General features: G+C 43.3%; 1 protein-coding gene across 4 annotated transcripts in view; it reads left to right on the forward strand.

The window, feature by feature from the left end:
* Positions 1-24,086, forward strand: part of cacna1c (calcium channel, voltage-dependent, L type, alpha 1C subunit) — a 531,481-nt gene that overhangs the window by 491,714 nt on the left and 15,681 nt on the right. For 2 of the 4 annotated variants that reach the window (XM_034163903.1, XM_034163901.1), the window contains 7 exons: positions 550-677; positions 848-982; positions 3,795-4,159; positions 4,321-4,347; positions 12,248-12,367; positions 12,456-12,595; positions 12,724-12,821. In XM_034163903.1, coding sequence (XP_034019794.1) covers positions 550-677; positions 848-982; positions 3,795-4,159; positions 4,321-4,347; positions 12,248-12,367; positions 12,456-12,595; positions 12,724-12,821 — 1,013 coding nt within the window. Of the gene's footprint in view, positions 1-549; positions 678-847; positions 989-3,794; positions 4,160-4,320; positions 4,348-12,247; positions 12,368-12,455; positions 12,596-12,723; positions 12,822-24,086 lie in introns of all 4 variants that reach the window. The other 2 variants (XM_034163900.1, XM_034163902.1) reach the window with 2 other exon arrangements.

Genomic DNA, 24,086 nt, shown 5'->3' on the forward strand with positions numbered 1-24,086 from the left:
TCCTTGGTACTGCTGGAATGACTTTATGTCAAACAAATAGTTACTTAGAGAGATTCAGATGAGGAGTATCACTTGCATTGTGAGGAATAACATTTTGGCCATGTGGCGCATTAGTATTATCCAAGATGTCGGTGTTGAATACCCCAGTGGCTGGCAGATAGGTGGCTACTTTTGAGAGGTGGGGATAGACTGGTTGTTTGACTGGGTGGTTGGAATCCAGGACCTGGGGCGGATGCATGGTGTGGTGACTTTAGTGATGTGTGGTACCAACACATGCTCCCAGGCTTGATTTGACGTTAGAGTCAGACATAATGGGAAAAGCTCAAGGAGGACACATGAGGACCTTCAGTTCCTGTTGAGGATGGTTGAGGAAGCTTTTTACAAATTATTTTTCAAACTCTGAAAAAAAAAAATGATTACAGTCAAAACACTGAAGAGATCAACCCAACAAGACCCACCAAGCTTCCAGTCAGTAATTCCTTCATTTGCTTCATTTTGCAGCAGCTTTTCTTAATGTGTATCCGATATGTCTTTTTAAATGCCTTCCAGACGACGAGGTAACAGTGGGAAAGTTCTACGCCACCTTCCTCATCCAGGAGTATTTCCGTAAGTTTAAGAAGAGGAAAGAACAAGGGCTGGTGGCCAAGGTGCCACCAAAGACTGCGCTCTCTCTGCAGGTACACACAAACACACTTTAAATTTACAGGGCATCAGAATTACGAAAACTTGTGATGAGTCAACAGTTGAATAATATCTCAGAACATTTGAGGGTAATGCCATCTTGTTTCAAGGGGTTTGAAGGGAAATATCCTGAGGGATGGTCTCTTGTGTTTTCGCCTGATTGTAGGCGGGCCTGCGGACGCTGCATGACATCGGTCCAGAGATTCGAAGGGCCATCTCCGGGGACCTGAACGTGGAGGAGGAACCGGATAAAGGTGTGAAGGAGCCTGTGTTGGCTGCATCCGAGGACGATATCTTCAGGGTAAAGGTTGGATAGACACACCCTCACACACTCTCCAAAAGAGAGACAGAGAGTGAATGAGACGGAGCTTCGAGCCCTGCTGCTGCTTCCATTCACACGCACATAAACATGTACATACATGCTCGCATACTTATTTAATGGCATTTGTAAACGTCATTCTCATCACTCAGCATGGCTTCCATTCACTGCAGGCGCTTATCTGAGTGAGTAGGAATTGAAAAACATAATGTAATTTCACATAACTATTATAAAATCATAAACAATGTCATTTCTTACAATACGTTAGATTTTTATTGTAAAAAGTGTTATTTTAGGCAGGTATCACCCCCCATTTTCATTCATTGCTGGCTAAGCCTGCTTTGGTTTGGGCGCAACCGGAATCAGGCTTGATCAATTTTTTTTGATTGATCAATATCAAATCAATTAACCCTCTGGGGCAACGGCTGAGACCAAGCTTTACTAAATTATAAATAACTTTTTAATAATATGAGATAGAAACTTTTTTTTTTTTTTTGCTGAAAAGTTAACTCCCTGGACGTTTGATCCACAGTCGGCCATCTTTGTACCCCTCATAGAAGCTGTGTGATGATGTGCGCAATGTGAGTGTCCAATCGAAATTGGTTCACCGTCACATGGTTTGCCAAAATCCAATTGTAGGGCAGATTTACCTCACGTGATAAACCAAAGATCATTTTCAGGAGTAATATGTTACTAGTTGGCCCGTTTGAATAGCCCCCTAACTCCTCCAATGCGCCCTGCGCCATTACGCACAGTGAAAGTGAAAGGAGATGGAGAGCCTCGCATGACAATCTCACATGCTCAAACAAACAGGGTGTAACTGTCAGGATTGCTCCACTAGTTTGTATTTGAATGTTACTGGATAACTCTGTGGCTCTCTCCCTCTGGTGTAAAGCACTGTTTACCATATCAGTGAGGTGAGGGAGAGGGGCTGCTCCTCAGACTGTAAGGAACCAAAGTGTGAAATGAAAGCTGCTTGCAGAGTCAGACAAAAGCCTCCAAAACACAGTAGAAATAGAAATTTGTGATGTGACCTTTGTGTAATAGCAGACAGAAATTGCTTTGAGTTGAAGACAAACAAAACGCATAGACCATTTTGTATATATTGTTCAAAATGTGCATTTGTGTTTATTGTCAAATTACCTTTATAAAGTGTCAAAACATTTGTTTATTATAGTTTGCTGTGTTTTTTGAATAAATGTGTGTGGAAAATTATTTTCTGCTTTACTTATTCCTTTGTTATTTATGATTGTAAACCTTTATTACACTTATAAAACACAACAAAAGCATCCATATTATGAAAGAACAGGTTATCCTGAAAAAAAGAGACATAAAACTTGATTGTGGGATGCAGGGAGAGCTGTTAACAGCAATAATAAAATATTATTGCTGTTAATATTTTATTTATGCCAGGTGAGTGAACTGAACTTTTTTTTTTTTTTTGCTGTCAAATGTGCAGTGCCAGTGAACCAAATGCAAAACAAAACCAAAAGCAGTGAGCGCTAGCTGCTGCTTCACCACAGAGCTGCATGTTTTAAAAGCACATGAACACTAACCTTAACTTTAAATAAGTTATTTACACAGGTCATCAAGAGTTCGTCAGTCGCTCTGTTTCATAAGTTCAGTGCCGAAACGGCAAGCGATCCATCAGTGCTGCCACGGTGCAAGTTTTAAAAACATATTTCACTCTCCTTCACTTCAAATATGCAGCAAGTCTGTTTCTGAAAGATGGCACATGTGATATATCCTTCTCATTGGTCAGTCAGGTAACACTTTAGATTTTTTTCCTGCTCACAGGCACGTAGCCAAAAGGGTGAGGGATTGGAAGCCCCCCCTCCCCCCACATAAATGTCCACTTTTGAAGACATTTTTAAAGACTTTTTCATAATAATAATTGCCACATTTTTTAAAAATTACTGTTTATTTTTACTTTTTATGCTTTTTATGTTTACTTTTTGTTTTCTTTAACTTTTAAAACTAAATAAATAAAACATTAAGAAGTAGCTTGGATTGAAGGGGGTATTTTCTTAATGCATCTGAGAACTGTTAAAATTTCAAGCATATACACTCGATTAAATTTTAATGTGCGTAAATTCTGCTCTGTGCAAATGTAATATCTAGGAAAATACAAGTTTTGGGACGTGTATTGAAAGATACTCATTTTTAAAAAACTCATTGGGACATCCCTACAGCATTAGGGGATACATTGTAAATTTGACATTTGTTTGCTTTGCAATGCAAAGTTTTTTTGTTTTGTTTTGTTTGGTTTTTTTCTTCATTTTCATTGTAGTGAGAATGTTTTTTGGCTGGTAACAGTGAATGCAACAGTAGTACTTGTGACATTATGGTCCTTATTTTATACTCATCGCAAACCAGCGCACAGTACACGCGTCATTGCGAGCTTCTGGCTGATGCAGTTGCCATTTGATAGACAAGTAGCAAATGCACTGTACTTGCGTTTATCATCGCATCAAAGGGGTCATCTTATGCAAAAAAACAAAAAAAAAGAAAACTAAAATAAAGTTGAGCTGTATTTAAGCTTCATAAGAATGTCTGAAAATTCACAAGATGGCATTTAAAAATTCTCTTGCGAGAATTAAGACATAGGACAGAAACACACCCATGTGGTTTGAAAAGTTGCATAATGTGACCACTGTTTGGACTTAAAGATATGTTACACTATAAATCGTGTTCCTTTAGTTCTGTTTATTCTGTTTGTTTTTCCTCCATGTCATCCTTTCTTTTTACTCAACTGCCTTTCATCTTGTGTCGTTTATCCACTGTCGCCTCACAGCGTTCAGGTGGTTTGTTCGGCAACCACGTCAACTACTACAACCAGAGCGACGGGCGCAGCTCCTTCCCGCAGTCTTTCACTACCCAGCGTCCCTTGCACATCAGCCAGAAGGGATCACCTTGTGAAGGCGAGAGCCTGTCCCACGAGAAGCTCATGGACTCCACCACCTTTACCCCTTCGTCCTATTCGTCATCAGGATCCAACGCCAACATCAACACGCCAACAACACCGGCATGGTCGGAGCGGGCGCCGCAGGGCGTCAGTCAGTTCCCCAACCCGTCCATAAGCACTGTGGATGGGAACATGGGCCAGCCGCTCACCCCCATCCTGCTGCCAAGACCGGCATGGTGCTTCCCTCCAAAGAGGTCAGTGCACGTGTCTGATCTGAAAAGCCCTTTAAGCGAGCGTTCTTCTCTAGGAATAATAATAATATTAAAATTATGCCACGGTCACATTACTGTTTCTGAAATTCTCCATTCTTCCTTCCTCCCCTGGTTTCCTGCCGTATGTTTGTGGTGGCGAGCAGGATGTGTTTTTATGACACCCTTGTGCGGTATGTTGCTAAGAGATAGAGTGAGAAAATACAGTATGTGTGCGTGTGAGCACGCACACATAAGGTTTGTTTTCATAATGCTATTTAAAGTGGAATAGCATTAAAAGTGCTATAGCGACACCCGTCGCTATGCACAGTCCCGCTTTGGTTGTTACAGCAAAAGCGGATCGATAAGGCTCTGCTATGAAACATGCAAGGTGGCTAAATAAACGTTTCTTATCGCAGTCTGTTTTTGCTGATGTCCTTATTTGTTTTCGCTTCAGGCTGATCTTGTTTTGCTGTTTGCACATCATCATTACAGACACTGGAGAGTGCATTTTAACATCTGGAAGCTCCAATTTCTGTCTGTAATAAGAAGCTGCCGAAGTTGGTGTTGGAAGTTTTTATTTTTCCTAGCACATAGTGCATGCTCAACATTTACGCGGCTAACTGGAGTTTTAGTCATTTGCTGAACAACGCATGAGCTTTCTGATGTCTTTGGCTGAGGGTTACCGCCGCCCAGCTGTCCGGCTTTTATTATGTCAAACTTCCATCCCTGAGTTTCTGCTGATTAAAGGGACATGTTGACATTTAGAAATGCCACTTTACATTTCTTCACTCTGCATTTGTTGGAAGAACATTACTGCGTTGGCTGATGTTTGGTGAATTTGACGAATAAGCTTTTTCCCCGTGTTGAGTTGGGACTTTTGTTTTTTCATTTGAAACTGAACCATAAACAAAGAAATTTGGGGCAGACGGTCTGGTGAAGAAGGAAAAAAATTTCTAATTGTATTGTCACAATGTCTCCTTAAAGTTTAAAGAGTCTAAACAGCTACTCCATATCACAGTTTTAAAGTCACCATATTGGATTTGAACTGCTTAAAAAATAAATGACAGAAAAGCATAGGAGGGGTCACGATGTGCACTCTATACATATAATAAATACAGTGAAACCACAGTTTTAGAACTTAATTGGTTCCTAAATGTTGTTTTTAAACAGAGTTGTTCTTAAACCAAAACCAGTTTTCTCATAAGAAACTATGTAAAATGGACTAATTTGTTCCTGGCCCCAATAGAACACTGTGTTTTTGCCTTTTTAACAGCATTTCATGCATAAAAGGCAGACAAAATACAAGGAATATGCATAGTATCTTATACAAAATACTGTACAGTAATTATAATCAATTAAGCAATATAATTTCACCTTACAGAAGAGACCATAAGAACATCAGGTAACTTTTGAATGGATTAAATGCCTCTGTTGCAGTGAAACTCTGGTCGGATTTAATGTTGTATGCTAACAGCATTAGTACTTTTCGCTGTCGGTAGCGTCACCTCTTAGCTCCATTTAATGTATGATTAATAGAAAAATACACGGCTCATAACTCAGCCCTGTTTACACATAGACGGTAAGAGCTCCCGGAAGTGTCCCGGAAGAGTTTTTGGCCGTCTTAAGGATCACACGCCGTTGTTAACGCCGGCACTAGGGGGCGTGGCTTAGTTCCGGCTTTACCGGGAATCGTCGAAAAAATTATTCAACATGTTGAATAAACACGGAAGACTAGTGGCAGAAACTACTGATCTATACAAATCGGATCGGTGCAGAAACCACTGATCTGTACAAAACATTAACGTATGACAGGACTGCTCATTTATAGAGCAGTTTTCTGAAGAAAAATCATTGGAAATGTTTTTTGTTGATGTTGTTTACCTCAAAATTTCTGATTACTGTTAAAAAAGTTTAGAACACTTGTAATTAAAATTGCTAAATAAATCAATAAATGGTTCTTTAGAAACCTGTCATCTGTAAATTTAAAACCACCTGTTATTTCAGATTTGATAATTTCTTGTTTAACATAAGGAACCTCAGACATTTGTTGTGTGGGCCGCCAGAAGAGGAGGTACTGCTGGCCCACCACCAGAGGGCGCCCTGCCTGAAGTGCGGGCTTCAGGCACGAGAGGGCGCTGCCGCCATGGACACAGCCGGGGGTGACAGCTGTCGCTCATTACTTCTTGACAGCTGTCACCCATCTACTCAACATCATCTCACTCCATAAAGACCAGACGTCATCTCCACCTCGTTGCCGAGATATCATACTTCATAGGAGGTAATACTCTCAGCCTTTTTGTGAGATTTGTAACTCTGTTATTGTGAGAATTTGCAGGAGAACCGGTCGTTTGTGAGGAGGCTGTGCAAGACGGCGCTCCTTTTCAGCTGAGACCGCTGCAACATATTGAATGAGAGGTGGAGGTGGCATTCCCACCGTTGTTGTTACTGGGTGTACACACACCCACACTTGACTGTCTTTGTTCTTCGCCAGCAGTACCAGATCCGACAGTCGGGGACGGTGATCACCTGGGAATTCGGGACTTGGCGGCTCCAGTATTCACCAGGTTCTGGGGCGGCGGAAATCGTGTGGTTCCGGCTCTTCTCAGGACAGACGTCTTCTATCCTCGAGCCTGCCCACACGTCACCTCTGTGTATTGACTGTTATGATATTCTGTGATTGTCTGTATGTTCGTTGTGCACATTCACAACATTAAATTGTTACTTTTTGGCTCATCTATTGACCATTCATTTGCGCCCCCTGTTGTGGGTCCGTGTCACTACATTTTCCCAACAACATTTATTTTTAGACAAATAAAATAACATGGAAACTTGTACATTTTTTTGTATGTCTGGTAGATTATTTATATCTCATTTCAACCAGAAAAACAGACACTAAATAAATACAAATGTTTATTATAAATGTAACAGGAAATAATTTAACAATGACTGCAGTGTGATTGTAAAGTAGGATTTCTGTGACATAAACCTCATGATTAATTTTTTTTATATATAGTCATTTCAACTTGTAATTTCGCCAAAATATGTAATTGCCTTTAATGTTATCAGGACAGATTTATTTCTAAAATATGAATTTGAGCACAATAAGTGGAGAGCTTCTACCTGTGCAAATGTCCTTTGACTTTGTTTCGTGGACATTTTTAATAATCCGTTCATTTGTTGTTAAAATATAAAATGAAACAGCTTTTTAAAAAAAAAAAAATAAAATAGTTGCTGTTGAAAGAGCCTTTTATTTAGAAGCAGGTGATGTTATGCTGGATTCTTGGGACCAGATGAAGGTCTCTTCTGCAGCTTTGAACTCTGGTGGTGTTGCTGAAGAGCAGAGATGTTTTCTTTCGACTGGACTTCGTGGTGTTCAGCTCATCAATGGAAGTTTGGTTGTCTGCACAGCAAATGTTCCTGATTGGGACAAATAAAAATATTTCTTTAAATATAAAGATGTCAAGTCAGTGTCATGTCATGACAAATGATTAGTATAATATAAATAATATAATTTAATTTTAATGAATATAATATAACTTAATGTAATTTTATATAAAAGAAAGGAAATATAAACTTTGAGTCACCTCTTGAATCCTATTAGTTTTAAAGATATCCAGGAAAATGTGTTTTTGGGACAATTTTTTAATAGTTTCATGATGTGTTTGTGTTGTTACAGCATTACTCTTATAGTTTGATTATAAGTGTTTTACTAATTGACATAAGCTTTACTTCATCTGTCCAGCCCACTTGATTGTGGAGGAATCTATTTTTTGGGCTATATTTTTTTAACCTTGTCTTAACAAAATAATAATCATCTAGAGACACCCACCCAAGAAATATTGGTACCAAGTTGGTTGAAAATGTGCTCACCCATTCTGAGTTATTTTGCACACAGACAGACAGACAGACATGAGTGATTCCAGTTATGCTGTACGATGATGGGGTGGAGGATAAGTTGAAGAAAAGAAGGCTGTGATGTGGGGTGTTGTTTTTGACTCAAACAATTACAGAGGAGTGTCCCTTTAAAGAAATGTGACATGATCACAATTGATTATGAGACATCTTTGAACACAAGGAAGTAACAAAAGATATTAATATTTAAAATTAAGAGTTAAGCCCAGCTCCCATTGGTGATATCTGACACCCGATTTTGTACTTTTTTGGTGCTATAAATAAATAAATAAAAGATTGGATACCCAATCTGGACCTGAAAACCCTTGTAATCTGTTGTAAAAATAGCACTGTAAAACACTGTGCACAATTAGGAAAGTTTTAAACGTGGTTAAAATTTTTGTGATGTCAGAACACATTGTGATCCAGAAAATGTGAATAGTCAGGTGCAATTTGTGTAGATATGGGATAATATTTAACAAAAGTCAGGGCATGCAAGCAAAGTGAGCATGGAGCGGAGGGGATTTTAACCGGCGTGTGGGGCAACATTTTCAGAGAAAGTGGCTCACTACATTTTCACATACTGGAGCAGTACTGGACCTGCACACACCATGCCTTATTTTAACTTTACAGATGGCTTTGTTTTTTATTTTGTTAGTGCATTTTGAAATAAATAACTTCCACTTGAATATGGATTTGGCTGCTCAGTTATTTTGATGCTAAGCTACAGTTTATGCTATTTTTTTCATTTATATAGCACTAGATCACAACAAAGCTGCCTCAAGGCGCTTCACACAAGTAAGGCCTAACCTTACCAACCCCTAGAGCAAGCACACAGGCGACAGTGGTAAGATAAACTCACTCTGATGATATTGCGGATGCAGTATCTTTAGAAAATACATGGCTGATTGTTTTCTGTTTTGGAGCAAGCAATGAACGATTTCACTGGAAAGCAGGCAAATTTGACTGGAGTGGGTCTGCAGTGCCTGTGGGCAGGGGAACGTGTATAGCCCCATGAGACAAAAAGCTCCACTCATCACTGCAAAAACATTTGTATTTTCCCAGAGTGAGACTCGGGTGTAACTATGTGGCAAAGTAGGTGATGGTTTACATGCAGGTACATCACACAATGATAGGGTCCTATTGTTCAGTGAGCAGAAGCTTCCTGATTCTCCTCTGCAGTGTCCATAGCATAAATCCCATGAAAAGCCTGTTGTGCTCTCCAACATAAGACAGTTTTGAGATTTAATAGATACATTTTACCTTTGTGGAAAGTGTAGTAATATCATCAGCATGTGGGCAAGCATCAATGGGACTTGAGTGTAGTCAGCAAAAATAACATGAAACACAAACTGTACCTGCTGTTTTAATACATTGGGCCTGATTTCCTAATTTTTGGAATCAGGACAAAAATTGCGCTCAAAAATCTGCAGTGGGAGCCCATCTTAATACCCACAAGATTTCTGACTCAAAAACTTGACAGATCACTGTATTTGTCCATCATATTCACTTCTAAAAATTAAAATCTAAAATCATTTATTAGTCTTTCTCTTTATAATGACACCAGCAAAAAAGTACCCATTTAATTTCTGTGCAGGTCAATATAAACCTTTATCCGGACTAGCTAACATCATTCATTCCTACAGACCATCATGTTCTCGGTCTTTGTTTTTGGAGACGACAGAAATTTTAACACTATATTCACTATTTTGCTCCTCAAACCTTTTTTTCTTCTAATGTCTTTTATTCCATGCACTAGAAAGTTTGTTGGCTTTTCACTCTCCTCTGCTCTTTTTTCTAATCTGCATTCATCTTCATTTGTCAGCCTCTTTAAGGTTGGAATCTCACTGAGGTGTGGCCACTCGCAGCTGAACACGAATGGCACGTTTGCACACAAAATGTTCAACTATTATTATCCATGTAAATAGATTGTGGAAATTCCTAAAACATAACCCAGTAAGGAGAAGAAAAAATAAAATAAATAATGAAATAATAATAATAATAAAGCCTGCAGCGCATTCACCTACTTGCAGAATGACGTCCCTGCAGGATCTATCGTTCTATCTTCCATGTCCAGTATATAATCCACACCTTAAATGATTCTTTTGTCCTCGACTTCGAGATCACGCACAGCGATCATTCACACGCTGGAATAGCTTCTGCTCTGTGATGCAGTGATGTCCAGCAGCTCCTCAGGGGTGTGCGTCCTTTAATTTGATTTGATTTATTCAGCAATAACGTTGTAAGTCCACACACACTGGCACATTCGCGCGGCTAGCCCAAATGTAGAGCACATGCACTGAAATGTTGAGGTGCATTCAAGGTGGACGGTCGAAATGCAGTCTGATCGCATTCTGACTGCGTTCTAAATTTTCTGATGGCATCAAAACAGCATTCAAAACAGTCTGTTCGTGTTCGAGGGTAATTCGCCATGGTCAGGCATGTCATATCTTGCCAGCACGTCCCAAGTGTGCACCGGATGAGTCGGACAGCACCCTGGTGCATCCGTTCGTTGTGCTAAGGACATATTGTAATGTGCAAAGTCTGTGGCACGCAATCATTATGTGCACTAGACATGAACATTGCACAATCACACCGAAATCAATGTGTGTCACTGCAAGTGTCGCAGCCACGGGAGCAGCACACCACTTGGTGTTATATCCATAATAAACCATACATTACAGATATATTGTCATGCCCTCACATGGGTTGGATGATGTATGTGAAATATCATGATCATCATAGCTGTAACACCACGTGAAGAAGCTCTGCTTCGCACTGGCGTTCCATGCCGCATCAGTGCTTTTCAGAGGCTCAACGCGGTGTGCCACAGTGCAGCTGATCAGGGTGTCACAGCTGTAATACACATATTATAACATACACACCATGGCACTCTGTAGGAGGACTGATAGTGCAACTGTTTCACCAGGCCATTACAAAGTAAATAAAAAAAAAACCTCTCCTTTAGAACGCTCCAGATGCATCCCACAGGGCAGGGTGAACACCAGTGATGGGCGGCAGCCTGTGATGAACTCATGATGAACTGCGACGAGCACCATCCAGCCAGACAGCATGACACCACTTCCAGAAGTGGCTGTTTCTCCGCTATTGTGGCGTGTACCCCGACACCTCCTTTGTGTGGTCCACGCCCCCCCCCACCACCACCGCCATGGTTCTGTCATGAATCTCTCATGTTAGGAGTCAGTGAGTACATTCAGAGGGTCACACGACAGAAAAGCGATGGCTCTGGGAGCAAACTGGGAGGAGCCTTTTCACCTGGCCAACTTTGAAAAATTCAAAATTCAGGTGCAACGCTGGCGACACCCTCCGAGGGAAACGCACCACACAGCGAATGTCGTGCAAAATCAAACAATTTCCCTCACAACTGCCATTCACAAGCTGTCGCAGTTCAGTGAGATAGAACCCTTACCTTCCTATATTTCCATCAATAGTGTAGCAGGGGAATCTTTCAAATAATCATACAAGCACCAAATTTAACAAAATTTGCTCTTAAAAATGTCCACGGGCCACTCAACTTTTCAAAGTGTTCCCAAGATGGCTGCCATGTTTGGTATGGAAATTCTTCTGATGGTGATAAATATTCATCGGCGTTTCCAGTATTGATGATCTAAGCATGAAAGTATACATTTTATTAATGGTGTACAATCCAAATTTGGAACTCTATGTGCCACTCCACAACTCAAGAACTATGTGACTATGCTAAGGGTACTGCCAACCACTATGTAGTACTGAGTTCGATTCCCAGTCACACTACCTGTGTCCTTCAACAAGACACTTCATGTGCATCATCACAGTCCAACCGGCTGTAAATGGGTAGGATGTCCGATCCTAGACTCCCATGTGCATCATCCCATGATACATGGGGATAAGAACCAGCCCAATGGGCCTCAAGGCCTGTGTAGGACTTTTTTATTTGTCATCAAAAACCTACTTTTGGGACACCAAGCTCATCCAGATTGGTCCTTGTTGTGGTAATCTGTGCAATTCAGCATGCCAGAGCGGCATATTTTATCATGTCAAACGTTCAAGCGGCCTGTGGTCTCCTTCAAAAGAGTCGTCTTTAAGAGCTGTTTTTATTAAACTTGGTGCTTGGACCACCATTTGAAAGATGATTTCACTAACTTGCTGTCCTACACTGAGATGCATGTATGCATTATGTGTTTGTTTGTTTGGATGCAGCTCAGACAGCCAACTGCCAATCATCCAGAGAGGGGACGGCTCCACGGAGGAGACGTATGATGAAAGCTATGGCGATGACAGAGAGTATGAAGAGGGCGACCACTCGCTGTCGTCTGACATGTACTGCAGACACACAGAGCAAGGAAACCTTCTCTGCTCGTGGTGGACGGACAACAGTGACTCGTCTCTGTCTGTGTTGACACTTTAGGCTTGTGTATCATGATGACACGTGTAAGCAGTTGACTCCCATGGAGGAAGGAGAGGATGTAGAGGACAGAAGAGGAGGCGGAGGAGGAGGAGGAGGGTGGCAGTCTCCCAGGAGAGTTTTCCTCTGCCCCACTTCCTTGGGTGAGTAGACGCAGATAAAACCCTGCTCCATTAACCATCCAAACACGTCGGCACCACATGTCTTCTCCTATGAGCGCACAATGTTTGTGTAATGTCGGCTGGAGATTTCTTCTGCGTGTCTGTCACAGGGCGGAGATCATCCTTCCATTTGGAATGTCTCAGGAGACAGTCGAGGACAGATGTATCGCAGAAGACTGCTGTACCGCTGCACCTTGTACATCATCAGGTAGAAGAAACTGCATCAGAAATCTACACACGTGGTTGTACACATCCTGATACCAGAAAGCTTTATTACGGCGACAGTGACACACGCAGACACACGCAGCAAAAGACTTACCCCAGTCGTGTTTCGAACCTGGAGATGCCACATGCCATGCCCCATGAGCGCCATTCAGCCTTTCTAGATTTTAAGGCAGCGTTTGATATGGTTGTCCAGGCTGCTTTCTGAGGCATCTGGAAGTTTGTGGGATCTCCAACAAGCTGGTGGACATCATAACCGGCCTAGACACAGGTACTGTGAGTGCTGTGTGGAGCAGGCAGTAGAGTCCTCTAGTGAACCCTAAGCAGGTGTTAGGCCATTATTTCAATGTGACAAATGCTCCCATTAAAACATGAAGGATTTACAACTGATTTTTTTAAAAGACCTTCAGCCACAGGTGCAGCTGGCCTGAGGCCCCCTCCGCACGTGGCCTCAGCCACACGTGCAGCTGGCCTGAGGCCCCCGCACGTGGCCTGCGGGAAAGCACCTAAAAGGCCTTGGAAAGCCCCTGACAGACTAAATGACTAATAGAGCCCTTTTTTTGGGTTGAACACCTGCTAGTTCAACCAGAGGACATACAGTTCGGATCAGGACACTTGATAGTTCATCACAGTTCAAATATGGACCTAAAAATTCTTCTACAGTCCCTCCTCTGGGACTCGAAAGAGTCCCATTACATCAACTATACTCTTGGGTTGTTTACTGACAAGACATCCTCATTTGTGCATCGCAATAAAAAAGAAAAACACAGCACTCGACTTACTGATAACTCTGGTGCGGATATGAATATCAGTGATACTTCACACGGTAAATATATTGCAGTGCAGGTGAACCTACATACTAAGGCACAAGGTGAGCAATTAGCTGGATTATATCAACACAAGGTGACATTCAAACATTGAGTTTTGGTGTAATTCAAGGCACTTAAAATGGGCACATAAAACAAGTTACAGCAACTTCTTAATCATGGCAAAGTAAAGGCTTTACATTGACATCAGTGCAACCAATCATCTTCTGGCATCTATTGACTCACTCAACCAGAGGCTCCAACCCATTATACTTGGTTCTACATATTATTTTGTTAAAGCATCACACATTTATTATTTAAATGCATCAAATAACCCCTACGTTACCACTATTTAGTCAACCAATCAAGAAACTATTCTAAGGTTAGCGCAGCTATGTCTAGTTAAATGATAAACACAATAAATGGTTTCCCTTCATGTCCGTCCTTAAGTCATTTGCCTTAGTCAATCATATAATGGTTTTCATTATAGGCCATTTCTCAACATTCTCCACTTTGTTTTTCTTCTTTTTCAGCTTGTTTTCTAATGCCCTTTTTGGCCAGACGCCAAATTTAGGCGATGCATGACTCTTGAGGCATGCTATAATTTAAGAAAAAGGGGTCCCTATGGTGCATCTTTACTACTAAATCTACAAACACGCCGTGTAAGGGTCCCCTTTTTATAACTTTGCAATGTGATATCTATGTGTATGCATTTAGCTTTATCTGTGTTACGCAGATGATGGTAAGGACAGACATTTACCCAACCTTCGTTACTAACATATATCCTTCTTTGTTTTTATTTACACTCAGATTTCTGAAACCAGTCCGCAATTCAAACTCAAGAACCAAGATCATAGTCCGTGTTCAGTGCCATTACGTCAGTCCGCGCTCCTCAGCATTTACTCAGCATCTGAAGTTTTGGGAGAAGTTGGGGAACATGGGGAGGTTGGCCTTTCAGGGGTAGTGGGGGAAGGATCAGGAATTCTGGCTTTCAGACAGTCGTGCAGTTCTCTGATGGATCTTTCCAGCTCCTTGTGCTGCTTGGCCAGGTTGTACAGGGCCCCCAGAGAATTCTTGCCCACATTCAGGGTGGTGGTGGCCAGCCCTAGCTGTTCCCTTTCCATATGCTCCATCATGCAGGCTAGCATGTCCATACTAGACTGAAGACCACACAGTTGAGTATGGAGGCCCTCCTGAGCACAAGAGATGTTGGCATTGTCACGGTGTATCCTGAACAGGTATGCAGCTGTCTGACTTAGTTGTGGCATGATTTCCTCAAATAGCTCATGGGGAATGTGATTTGAGAGGGGCAGGAGCTGCTCCAAGGTTTTTGGAACAGACTCTTGTGGAAGACGAAGCTCTCGAACCAAGATTGCCATGTCCTGTGGGGTGACCATGACCAGATTAAGGTTGTGCAGTCCAGGGGACAGGAAGTACAAGGGGGAAGGCATTTGTGTGTGGGGGGAGTATTGTTGATGTCGCACAGGCAAGTGGGTGGGACACTCTGGGCATTTAGCAGCCTGTACAAAGCTCCCCTCTGTCCTGGTGGGTGAGTTCGGCTAAGGTCTACCCCCGCTGATCCTCCTCCAGAGGTACTGGGCTGATCAGAATATCTCTCCTGCCTTTGGGGTGGAAAGCTGGGGACAGGTCCTAGCAGTGAATTGGGTCTAGGATGCACTCGGGCGGTTGCTGCATATGGCCGACCTTGGCTGCCTCCCCTGGAGGGTATCGTTGCCACTGGCACATGTGACTGTCTCCATGGCTGTTCCTGAGTCCAAAGGGTCTTTCAGGTGATGGTGGAGTCCTCGGGCCGACTCTTGCTGCAGGCAGATTCTGTGAAGCCGTCATCACCAGGTGCTGGAACGATGAAGATCCTTCTGTTGCCAACTGGTTTAGCTGCTGGATGGAAGGCGGCTGTGGCGACCAATCATGTCTCGACCATCCCTCCTGTATATCCTCTTCTCCAAACAGTTCTGAGAGTCCAATCAGACTTGATAGAGGCAGATCAGGCATAGGTCCTTGATCAGGGGAGTCTGGTCTCTCAGCCATACTCCTGTGTCCTAGTAATATACATATACGTTCATTATTACAGCTCCATGTCATTCTTTCAGATATTGTCTATCCTATCCCTCATTTTTGTGGGTGCATGTGTGTGAATGTAAATGTGCGTGCATGTCTTCTTCCTCGTCTACAATATCACCAAGCACGGTCCGTCCCAGTCCTCCCTATCTGGGGTGTACGCCACAATATTAGGGAGCTGGGGGCTGTCGGGGAGGATAATTGGTATTTCATCCATTTCCATATATTCTGGTTCTCTGTCTGTTTCGTTTGTGCTTTCTTCCAGGGCTCGGATGGCTAACAGTGGGAGCTGTCCTACTGTGGATGAAATCAATTTATTGACCAGAAATTTTATCAAGGGAATACCACAACATATTACCAGCAAGACCGCCACCCCTGTTAGTGCCAAGATTACACCTATCTGGTATAACCAGTCTTTCCATGATATCCACCCTCTCCTTAGAGTCCCAAACAGTGAAAACAGTGGGCCAATATTCATTCCATTCCCTACAATGTATCCAGAATCGTCAGTTTCATTTCTCCCTCCTATGGAGTTACTTAACAGTTCCTGTTGCATCTCCTCAAGTGTGATTAAGAGCTCTGTCAAATTTCCGTCTTCCCCTGTACGCATGGGAATAGCTGTGCAACATTCGGTGGCTTTGATCATAATGCAAACTCCTTGTTCATCAGCCATCATCATCTCAATAGCTAATCTATTTTGCATTGTCATTAGCGAGGTGGCGTGCAGTTGTTCGGTTAAGGCTCCTACTGCTGCCAATGTCCAGTTCAGGTATCTTTGTTGATTATACCACAAGTAATTAATCCACTGCACCTCCTGGAACCTAGAACGGATTTTTGGAGTAACCCCGAACAGAGCCAATGCCCATCCCCATTTATCCGCATCTTCATCTGCTTTAACTCTGCTACTGTCTATGGCTTCTAACTGTCGGGGTATCCCTTCTGGTATCCCGTTTCTTACTGTGATGTTGTAGTCTGTTTTAAACGTCATTATTCCTCTTTTCTTACGAAGTTTCTGTGGCATGGGTTGTATTTAATTTGGCATTTCAATTACTGTTATTGCTCCTGTGAGCATCACAGGAGCACAAAGGCCTTTCCAATTCGGGGACAGCGATGACAGGAGTTTCCTTTTTTTGTCCGCATATTCAAAAGATGTCAGCTAAGGGTACCGTTCCCTTAGCTAAATTTGGAGTAGATACCCATGAAGCATGGGTGAGATTCAGTCCAATTACAGACCCCCCTGTGGCCGGTACTATTTGTTCACACTGTATGCCTGCTGCTGGCAGGGTGTGACAGACGGTAATGTTCCATGCTGTTTTGGCCGGTTTGTATTCTTGCTGCTTTTGCATACACTGTATGTGGTGTTTTGGCTGGGTCGTCCCTACCTGCCAATCGCTGATGTATTGTGCTACTAAGCCTTTAGCTATACAGAATGGGTGTATCATCCCTTTCTCTATTTTAATCATAGGTGGAACGGTTCCTTCTGTACTTAGGGGCACTGGACAAAGTTTACTGTCGGCAGCATATTTTTCATCACCTACTGCCATTTTCATAACACATTGTGTATAGCATTCTGCTTGGTCTGAGTTATGTTGGGGACTCCTATAACAGTTGTTGATATCAGGTAGGGGTTTAGCCTGAGGTATCACACCTTTCCGGTAACAGGCTATGCAAGGCTTTTCACTGATCTGCCTAGCCGAAAATTTCAACCATTGGTAAAATAAATTGGTCTTCAACCCTTGTGTGCGGGCTAGGTCTGTACTGGGATCCCATCTCCCTAAGTGACTGCTTGTTTCTAGGCTTCTAATTGTCCTCTTTTTCCTTGGTTTGATTTTTACCCATTTTGTGGCTTCATGTACTGTAACAGTTACGTCTTGCTTGGTTTCCCTGCATCCTCTTTTATCACAAATTACCTCTATGTTGAGTGTTCCCTCCTCTTCACATTTGATGCTAATGGCTTCGCCTAATATGTAATCCCCCAGCTTTCCCTGTATTCCTATGTTCTTGTAGGCTTTTGATTTAATGTATACCAAATTATATGTTTTTCCTGTGTTTAGAATGCCTTGTTTAGCTGCTATTGTGGCCATGGCCACGGCACAGTCCGTTGTATGTTTTGGATGTCTATTCTCTCCCATACTGACCACCAGTAGTATTGTCAATCCCTTGAATAATTCCTTAATCATTGCTCTGATGACTGTTGAGATGTGCTACTAGATGTGCTACTAAGTGAGCCGTCACTAGATGAGCTGTCACTAGGGATGTGTGGTGTATCTGTGCTTTGTCTGGGTTGTACTTCCTGCGGTTCTTCTGTCGGTAAATCTACTGAGTTGCTGTCCGAGTCTGATGTCTCCTGTGGCCTGTCTATCTGTCGGTCTGTATTTCTGTCTGTCTGTTGGCCTGCGTCTCCAGTTGTTTCTGAGTCTGCATCTGAGTCTGTCGCTGCTCTATCTGGCAGGGATCCACTACTCTCTGAAGCTGTGCGTTGTCTTTGTTCAATCAGTCTCTGTGAGCGCCTTGGCCAGTGTTCGCCTGGCTGCAGGGAGGCGTGGCCTTCCCTCGGTGCTTCTTCTGGTTGCAGGGAGGCGTGGCCGTCCCTCGGTGCTGCTGTAGGGTCTCTGGCTTCTCCTGCTTCCCCCCTTGGCCCGGCGGCTCTGCCAAGACGAGCTTGCCGAGGCCGCAGGGGCGCTGGGCCACCAACCCTACAGCAGTGGTTTAAATGAAACCAAGTGTCCTTACCGTCTACTTTGACTGCTGTACGTGAGGCAAGAATAACTTTGAAAGGACCTTCTCGGCGGGGCCTGTCCCACTTCTTTTTGAACACCTTGACGTAAACCAGATCACCAGGCTGGATGCTCTGATTTTCGAGTGGAATCTCTGCTTCTGTCTTCTGTAGCACCTTTGACCTGCAAAAAGATAGTTTTGTGTATTTGGGTTAACTGTCTCAGATAATTATGCCATTCGTCTTGTAGCTGCTCCAGCGATGGTCCTTCGTAGGGTCCTCTCAGGTATGGAATAGGCATCGGCCGACCTGTAAGAGCTTCAAATGGTGTCAAATGGGTTAGTCGGTTAGTTTGTGAGCGCATTGACAATAAAGCAAGCGGCAACGCATCCAGCCAGGTTAGTTTGCCATTGCTGTCTGCTATGATTTTTGCTAGTTTGTTCTTTAAAATGCCATTAGCCCGTTCCACCGCCCCATTTGATTGGGGGTGATAAACACATCCAAACTTCTGTTTGATACCCAATTGTTTGAATGTTTCTTGTGTAACCTTGGCTACAAAAGCCCTACCGTTGTCAGATGAGATAGTATCTGGAATGCCAAATCTTGGAAAGACATCTCGGCACAAGAATTTGGCTACCGTTTTATGGTCTTGATTTGCAGAGGCTACTGCCTCAATCCATCGGCTGAATCTGCATATCACTACCAAAACATATCTCATTCGTTTAACTCGATTTTCAGCTCCCATGTCTATGAAATCCATCATAAGATGTCTGAATGGCCCATCAGGGACCGGAATGTGGGCTAAAGGGGCTGTGAATGATTTCCGGACATTGTACTGTGCACATACCTCACACTCATTCAACAAACGGTCCACTGTTGCTGCCATATATGGTGACCACCAGACAGCTTTTAGTTTGTTCATAATTTGGACTCGCGAACAATGATCGGGTCCGTGGGCCCAAATGATTGCATGTCGTAATAAATTGGTGGGTAACACAAAATGTCCATGACTACTGCGCCACAGCTTGTCCGCTGGCCCCTGACTGCGTGTCTCAATAGCGCCTCGTTTAACCCACATTCGTTTTTCTTCTCCACTGGCCCTACTTTGAGCCACTATCAGTGCGTCAAGTGAAACCAGTGGGGCACAATCTTGGATGGTTAGCAGGGGAAACATATTTTCTCCTTGTGCTCCTTTGCGAGCTGCGTCATCTGCTAGGTTGTTACCTTGAGCTATGATGTTATTATTCTTTTGATGACCTGCACATTTAATGATGGCTACCTCAGACGGTAATTGGAGAGCTTGTAACAGTTGGGAAATCGCTTCTCCATGAGTGACAGGGGTGCCATCTGCTCTCAGGAATCCCCTTTGTTTCCAAATGTTTGCATGTACATGACATACGCCATAAGCGTAGGCTGAGTCTGTGTAGATATTAACACGTTGATCTTTAGCTATCTGGCAAGCCATAGTTAAGGCTTTGATTTCTGCCAGTTGGGCTGAACAAGGCTGATCAATTCCTTGGGACTCCAGTAATTCAAAGGTTTCGCCATCCGTGTTTAGTTTAACTATCCCCATACCCGCATGCAATCCCGCGGCATCCCGAAAGCATGAGCCATCCACGAACAGGGTTAGATCTGCATCTATGGCGTGATTATACAAATGTTCTCTGGCTCTCAAAAATTTCTCTGTCTCTGCCACACAGTTATGTGGAGTACCATCTAACGGTGTGGTCAATTTGGTGGCGGGATTCACCGTGTGACAACGTTGTATTGTTATTTCTGGAGCGGACAACACAACTTCATATCCAGTGCGTCTAGCTTGTGTTAAGACAAAACGTTGACTGGTTAGCAGGGCATGTAACTGATGCGACGTGTACAACGTTACTGCATGTCCCATGATTATGGATGATGCTTTTTGAAATGCAAAAGCAGCTGCTGCTAGACCCTGATAGCATGGTGGCAATCCTGTTTCAATGTTGTCAAGCTTTGTACTATAATAGGCCAATGGTTGTTTTCCTTCATTTGTTTCCTGCATTAGTACAGCACAAGCATATCCAGTTTTTTCAGTAACATACAAATGGAAAGGTTTCCCATAATCTGGGTTACCTAACGCGGGAGCAGATTGCATGTCTGTTTTTAGGGCCTCAAAAGCTCCCGTTGCCTGATCTGTCCAGACGAGGAGAGCTGCATTGCTTGTTTGCCCCACTGCTCTAATCATGGCACGCAAAGGTGCAGTTTTTATAGCATAATCACAAATCCACGGCCGACTGTACCCTGCCATCCCAAGGAATGAAAGCATCTGTCCCACTGTTTGGGGTTTGGGAGCCTTGACTATAGCCTCCACTTGGCTTGGGGCTATACATCGCGTGGTCCCACACAACTGTCTTCCCAAGTATTCTACTTGTTGTTTGCAGAACTGCAATTTGTCCTTACTTACTTTATGACCTCCATCTGCCAATGCATGCAATACAATTAATGAATCTTTTTCACACTGTTCTTGAGTCTCTGATGCAATAAGGAGATCATCCATATATTGCACCAATGTACTGGGTATATCAAGGTGTTGTAAATCTTCAGCCAGGACTTTGTTAAAGATGGCTGGGGACAGGTTCAGTCCCTGAGGTAGCCGTGTATACGTTAGCTGTTGTCCCAGAAATGTGAATGCAAACAAATGTTGTGAGTCTGGGTGCACAGGCACACTGAAATAGGCTGAACACAGATCGATTACTGTGTACCATTTTGCTCCAGCAAGGATGCTTGATAGTATAGTATGCGGATCAGGTACTATAGGTGCATCCATTTCTATTATTGCATTGATAGGACGCAGATCATGTACCAGCCGATACTCTTTGGTATTGTTTTTAGGGATAGGATAGATAGGAGTATTGCATGGGCTTGCAGTTTTTATTAAAACTCCAGCTGCCATTAGTCCCTTAATTACTGGTTTTATGCCTTCAATAGCCTGAGGTTTTAATGGATACTGCCTTTGGTGAGGCAGTTTTGCTCCCGGTTTTACTTTTATTTTTACTGGTAAGGCTGTTTTTACTAGTCCTACATCCGTTTTGCTTTTGGACCACACCACTGGTGGTATTTGCTCTAACAATTTCTCTTGTTGGGCCGATAACACCATCTGTCCCTCTGGTCTAGGATTGAGCTCCACTTTTTGAGCTATAGCCTCATCATTTACTTTTAAATTAATTCGTATAAACTGCTGGTCTTTTGACAGATGTACTTGTGGACTTTCCATGTTTTGCCATTCTTCAACTTCTGAGGCTGTCTTTACCATTGGACCTAGGTCATGGGATTCATACTTTTCTGAGACTAAAAGGGTCACATGAGGCATGGCATTCGGCACTTGATACCATTGTTGTTCAGCTGAAGTTAGCTTGACAGAAGCTGCGGCCCCTTGGGGGCCTAAATAAATTTCTGTGGTGGTTATGTGAAACAGCCGTTGATTCATCAATGCATCCCAGCAGCATGCATAGTCAGTTTGTTCTTGTTTGGCATCGAACATCAGGGTGACATGTAAAGGTAAACTAGGTGTATATACTGCTTCATAGTGTTGTTCGGCCCAGGGCTTCCATTTTTCCCATTGCAGTTGAAGATTTGAATTTTCTGGTTGTAACTTCAGCCAGTATACCATGGGTTGCACAGGTCGGACCTTGTTTTCCATGTCCATAAGCACCATAATGTTGGCGAGTGCTTCGTCGGGAAAGTGTATTTGCAGTCCTTGATGGGTACACACTATCTGGGTTTGTAGCTTACATAAAATGTCTCTTCCCAGCAAATTCACAGGTGTATTTTGTGAGTATAACAGGGGTGCTTCAATTGTTTTTCCTGCAATCGTTACAGGAAGTGGGCGTGTAAAAGGTATTATTTGAGTTTTCCCAGAGAAGCCGATGGTCTTAATTACAGACCCAGAGAGGGGGAGATGAGCGCCCATTTTCCCTATGCAAGAGTATGTTGCCCCTGTATCCACCATGAAAGGGAAATCTCTGTTTTGTATATTAACAGTGACGGTTGGCTCTTCCTTAGGTATCATTGAAATAGCCAATGCCACCGTTTCCCCCTCTGTCTTCTCTAGGCCCCCCTATTGCCAATAGGCAGAGGGTCCAACCCAAGGCCGGGCCGGACAATTTCTCATTCGATGTCCAGGTTGTCCACAGCTCCAACACTCATTAGAGGGTTGATCCCCTATTGGGGGTGTTGGTCCCATAGGCGGTCCCGCTTGACTGTTCCTGGGAGCTGAGTTTTGGAATCTGTTTCCAAATGAAGGTTGGCGAGATCCTCTTCGCCACCCTCCTCTTTGACCTTGAAAGTTCCGTGACTCTCCTCTCCACCCATGACTGTAGGTGGGTCCATTTCCGGGTGTGCCAGTGCTATGGTAGTGATAGTGATGCTCCACTGGTGCTGAGACTTCTCCTGCAGCAGTGCTCCCTGCTGCTCCTTGGGGGCTCTGTGTGGCTGTTACCACAGGTGCCTGTATGGTGGCAGCAGTGTTTGCCGTAGGGCCTAGGCTTGCCGACTCAGAAGGAACAGGAGTCATCATTGGTGCCTGGGTCTTTGTTTTTTCTTTCTTGACTTTGGTTAGCTCTCCCAACTGCATCTGCACCAATTTTTTCGTCAGGGATTTTGCTGCATCTTCTTCTTTTTGTTTTTCTTTCTTGTAGATTTCAAGATGGTGACAAATATGCTCAGAGTATAAAGCCCAATTCATTTTCGATAGTCCCACAACTCCATCTAGGGCTTTCTGAACCTCTTCTGGTAGAGCCTTTTTTACAGTTATTTTAAACAGGATTTCAGTTGCTGGAGAATGGTTCCATGCATTTCCTGTTTCCTCCGCCCATCTTTTCTGGAATCGGTGCAGGAACTTCTTTGGGCACTCTTCAGGTGTCCACTCCTCATCATCCAATTTAGAGGGATCCAAGACCTCAGGGTACTTTCTTCTCAGTCCTTCCCACATGGAGTTTCTATAGCGATTAAAGGGGACTTCATCATGTTGATTTGTGCCCATCATCTGTGTTAGTCCAACCTTTCCTGCTAATTCTTCAGTGTCATGTTTTCCCATGACATGCATTAGCAAGGCTTTTATGTCACCTAAAGACAAGGTTACCCCTGCAGTGCCTTCTTCTAAGGCAGTTATCCATCTCCCAGCTCCTTGGGTGATGTCTGGCAGCCTGTTGGCCAGCCCCACCATGTCTGTCCAGCTCCATGGGGTATACACATGATGACCATTTCTAACCACCAATGGGCATATGAGGTCTTCGTCCTCCTCTTCTTCTGTGCGGGCTCCATACTGTCTTCCAGATCGAGTGCGACTGACTGGTTCCAGGCAGTCCATCCAGTCGGTTATATTCTGTTCTAAAGCCGCTATGTCTTTGGCTACACATCGTTGTCTTTGCCTGAGTCGGGCCTCTTTTGCACTCTCAATGATGATCTCACCAGAAATTTTTCGGGTGGGTGGCTGTATAATGTGATTCCCTTGATTGGGCGTCGATTGTTGTAATATTCTTCTTTCCTCGGCGTCCCTATGTCTTTGTATTCTTTCCTTCGCTAGCCGAAATTGCTCAGCTAGTTCTTCATTATCTCTTCTGGCCAGATCCAGTGTGTCACAGAAGCTCTTGTGCCACTCTTCGGAGCCTCTATAGCCTGT

The sequence above is a fragment of the Thalassophryne amazonica genome, chromosome 22 (genome assembly GCF_902500255.1).
Source record: "Thalassophryne amazonica chromosome 22, fThaAma1.1, whole genome shotgun sequence".
Classification (NCBI taxonomy): domain Eukaryota; kingdom Metazoa; phylum Chordata; class Actinopteri; order Batrachoidiformes; family Batrachoididae; genus Thalassophryne; species Thalassophryne amazonica.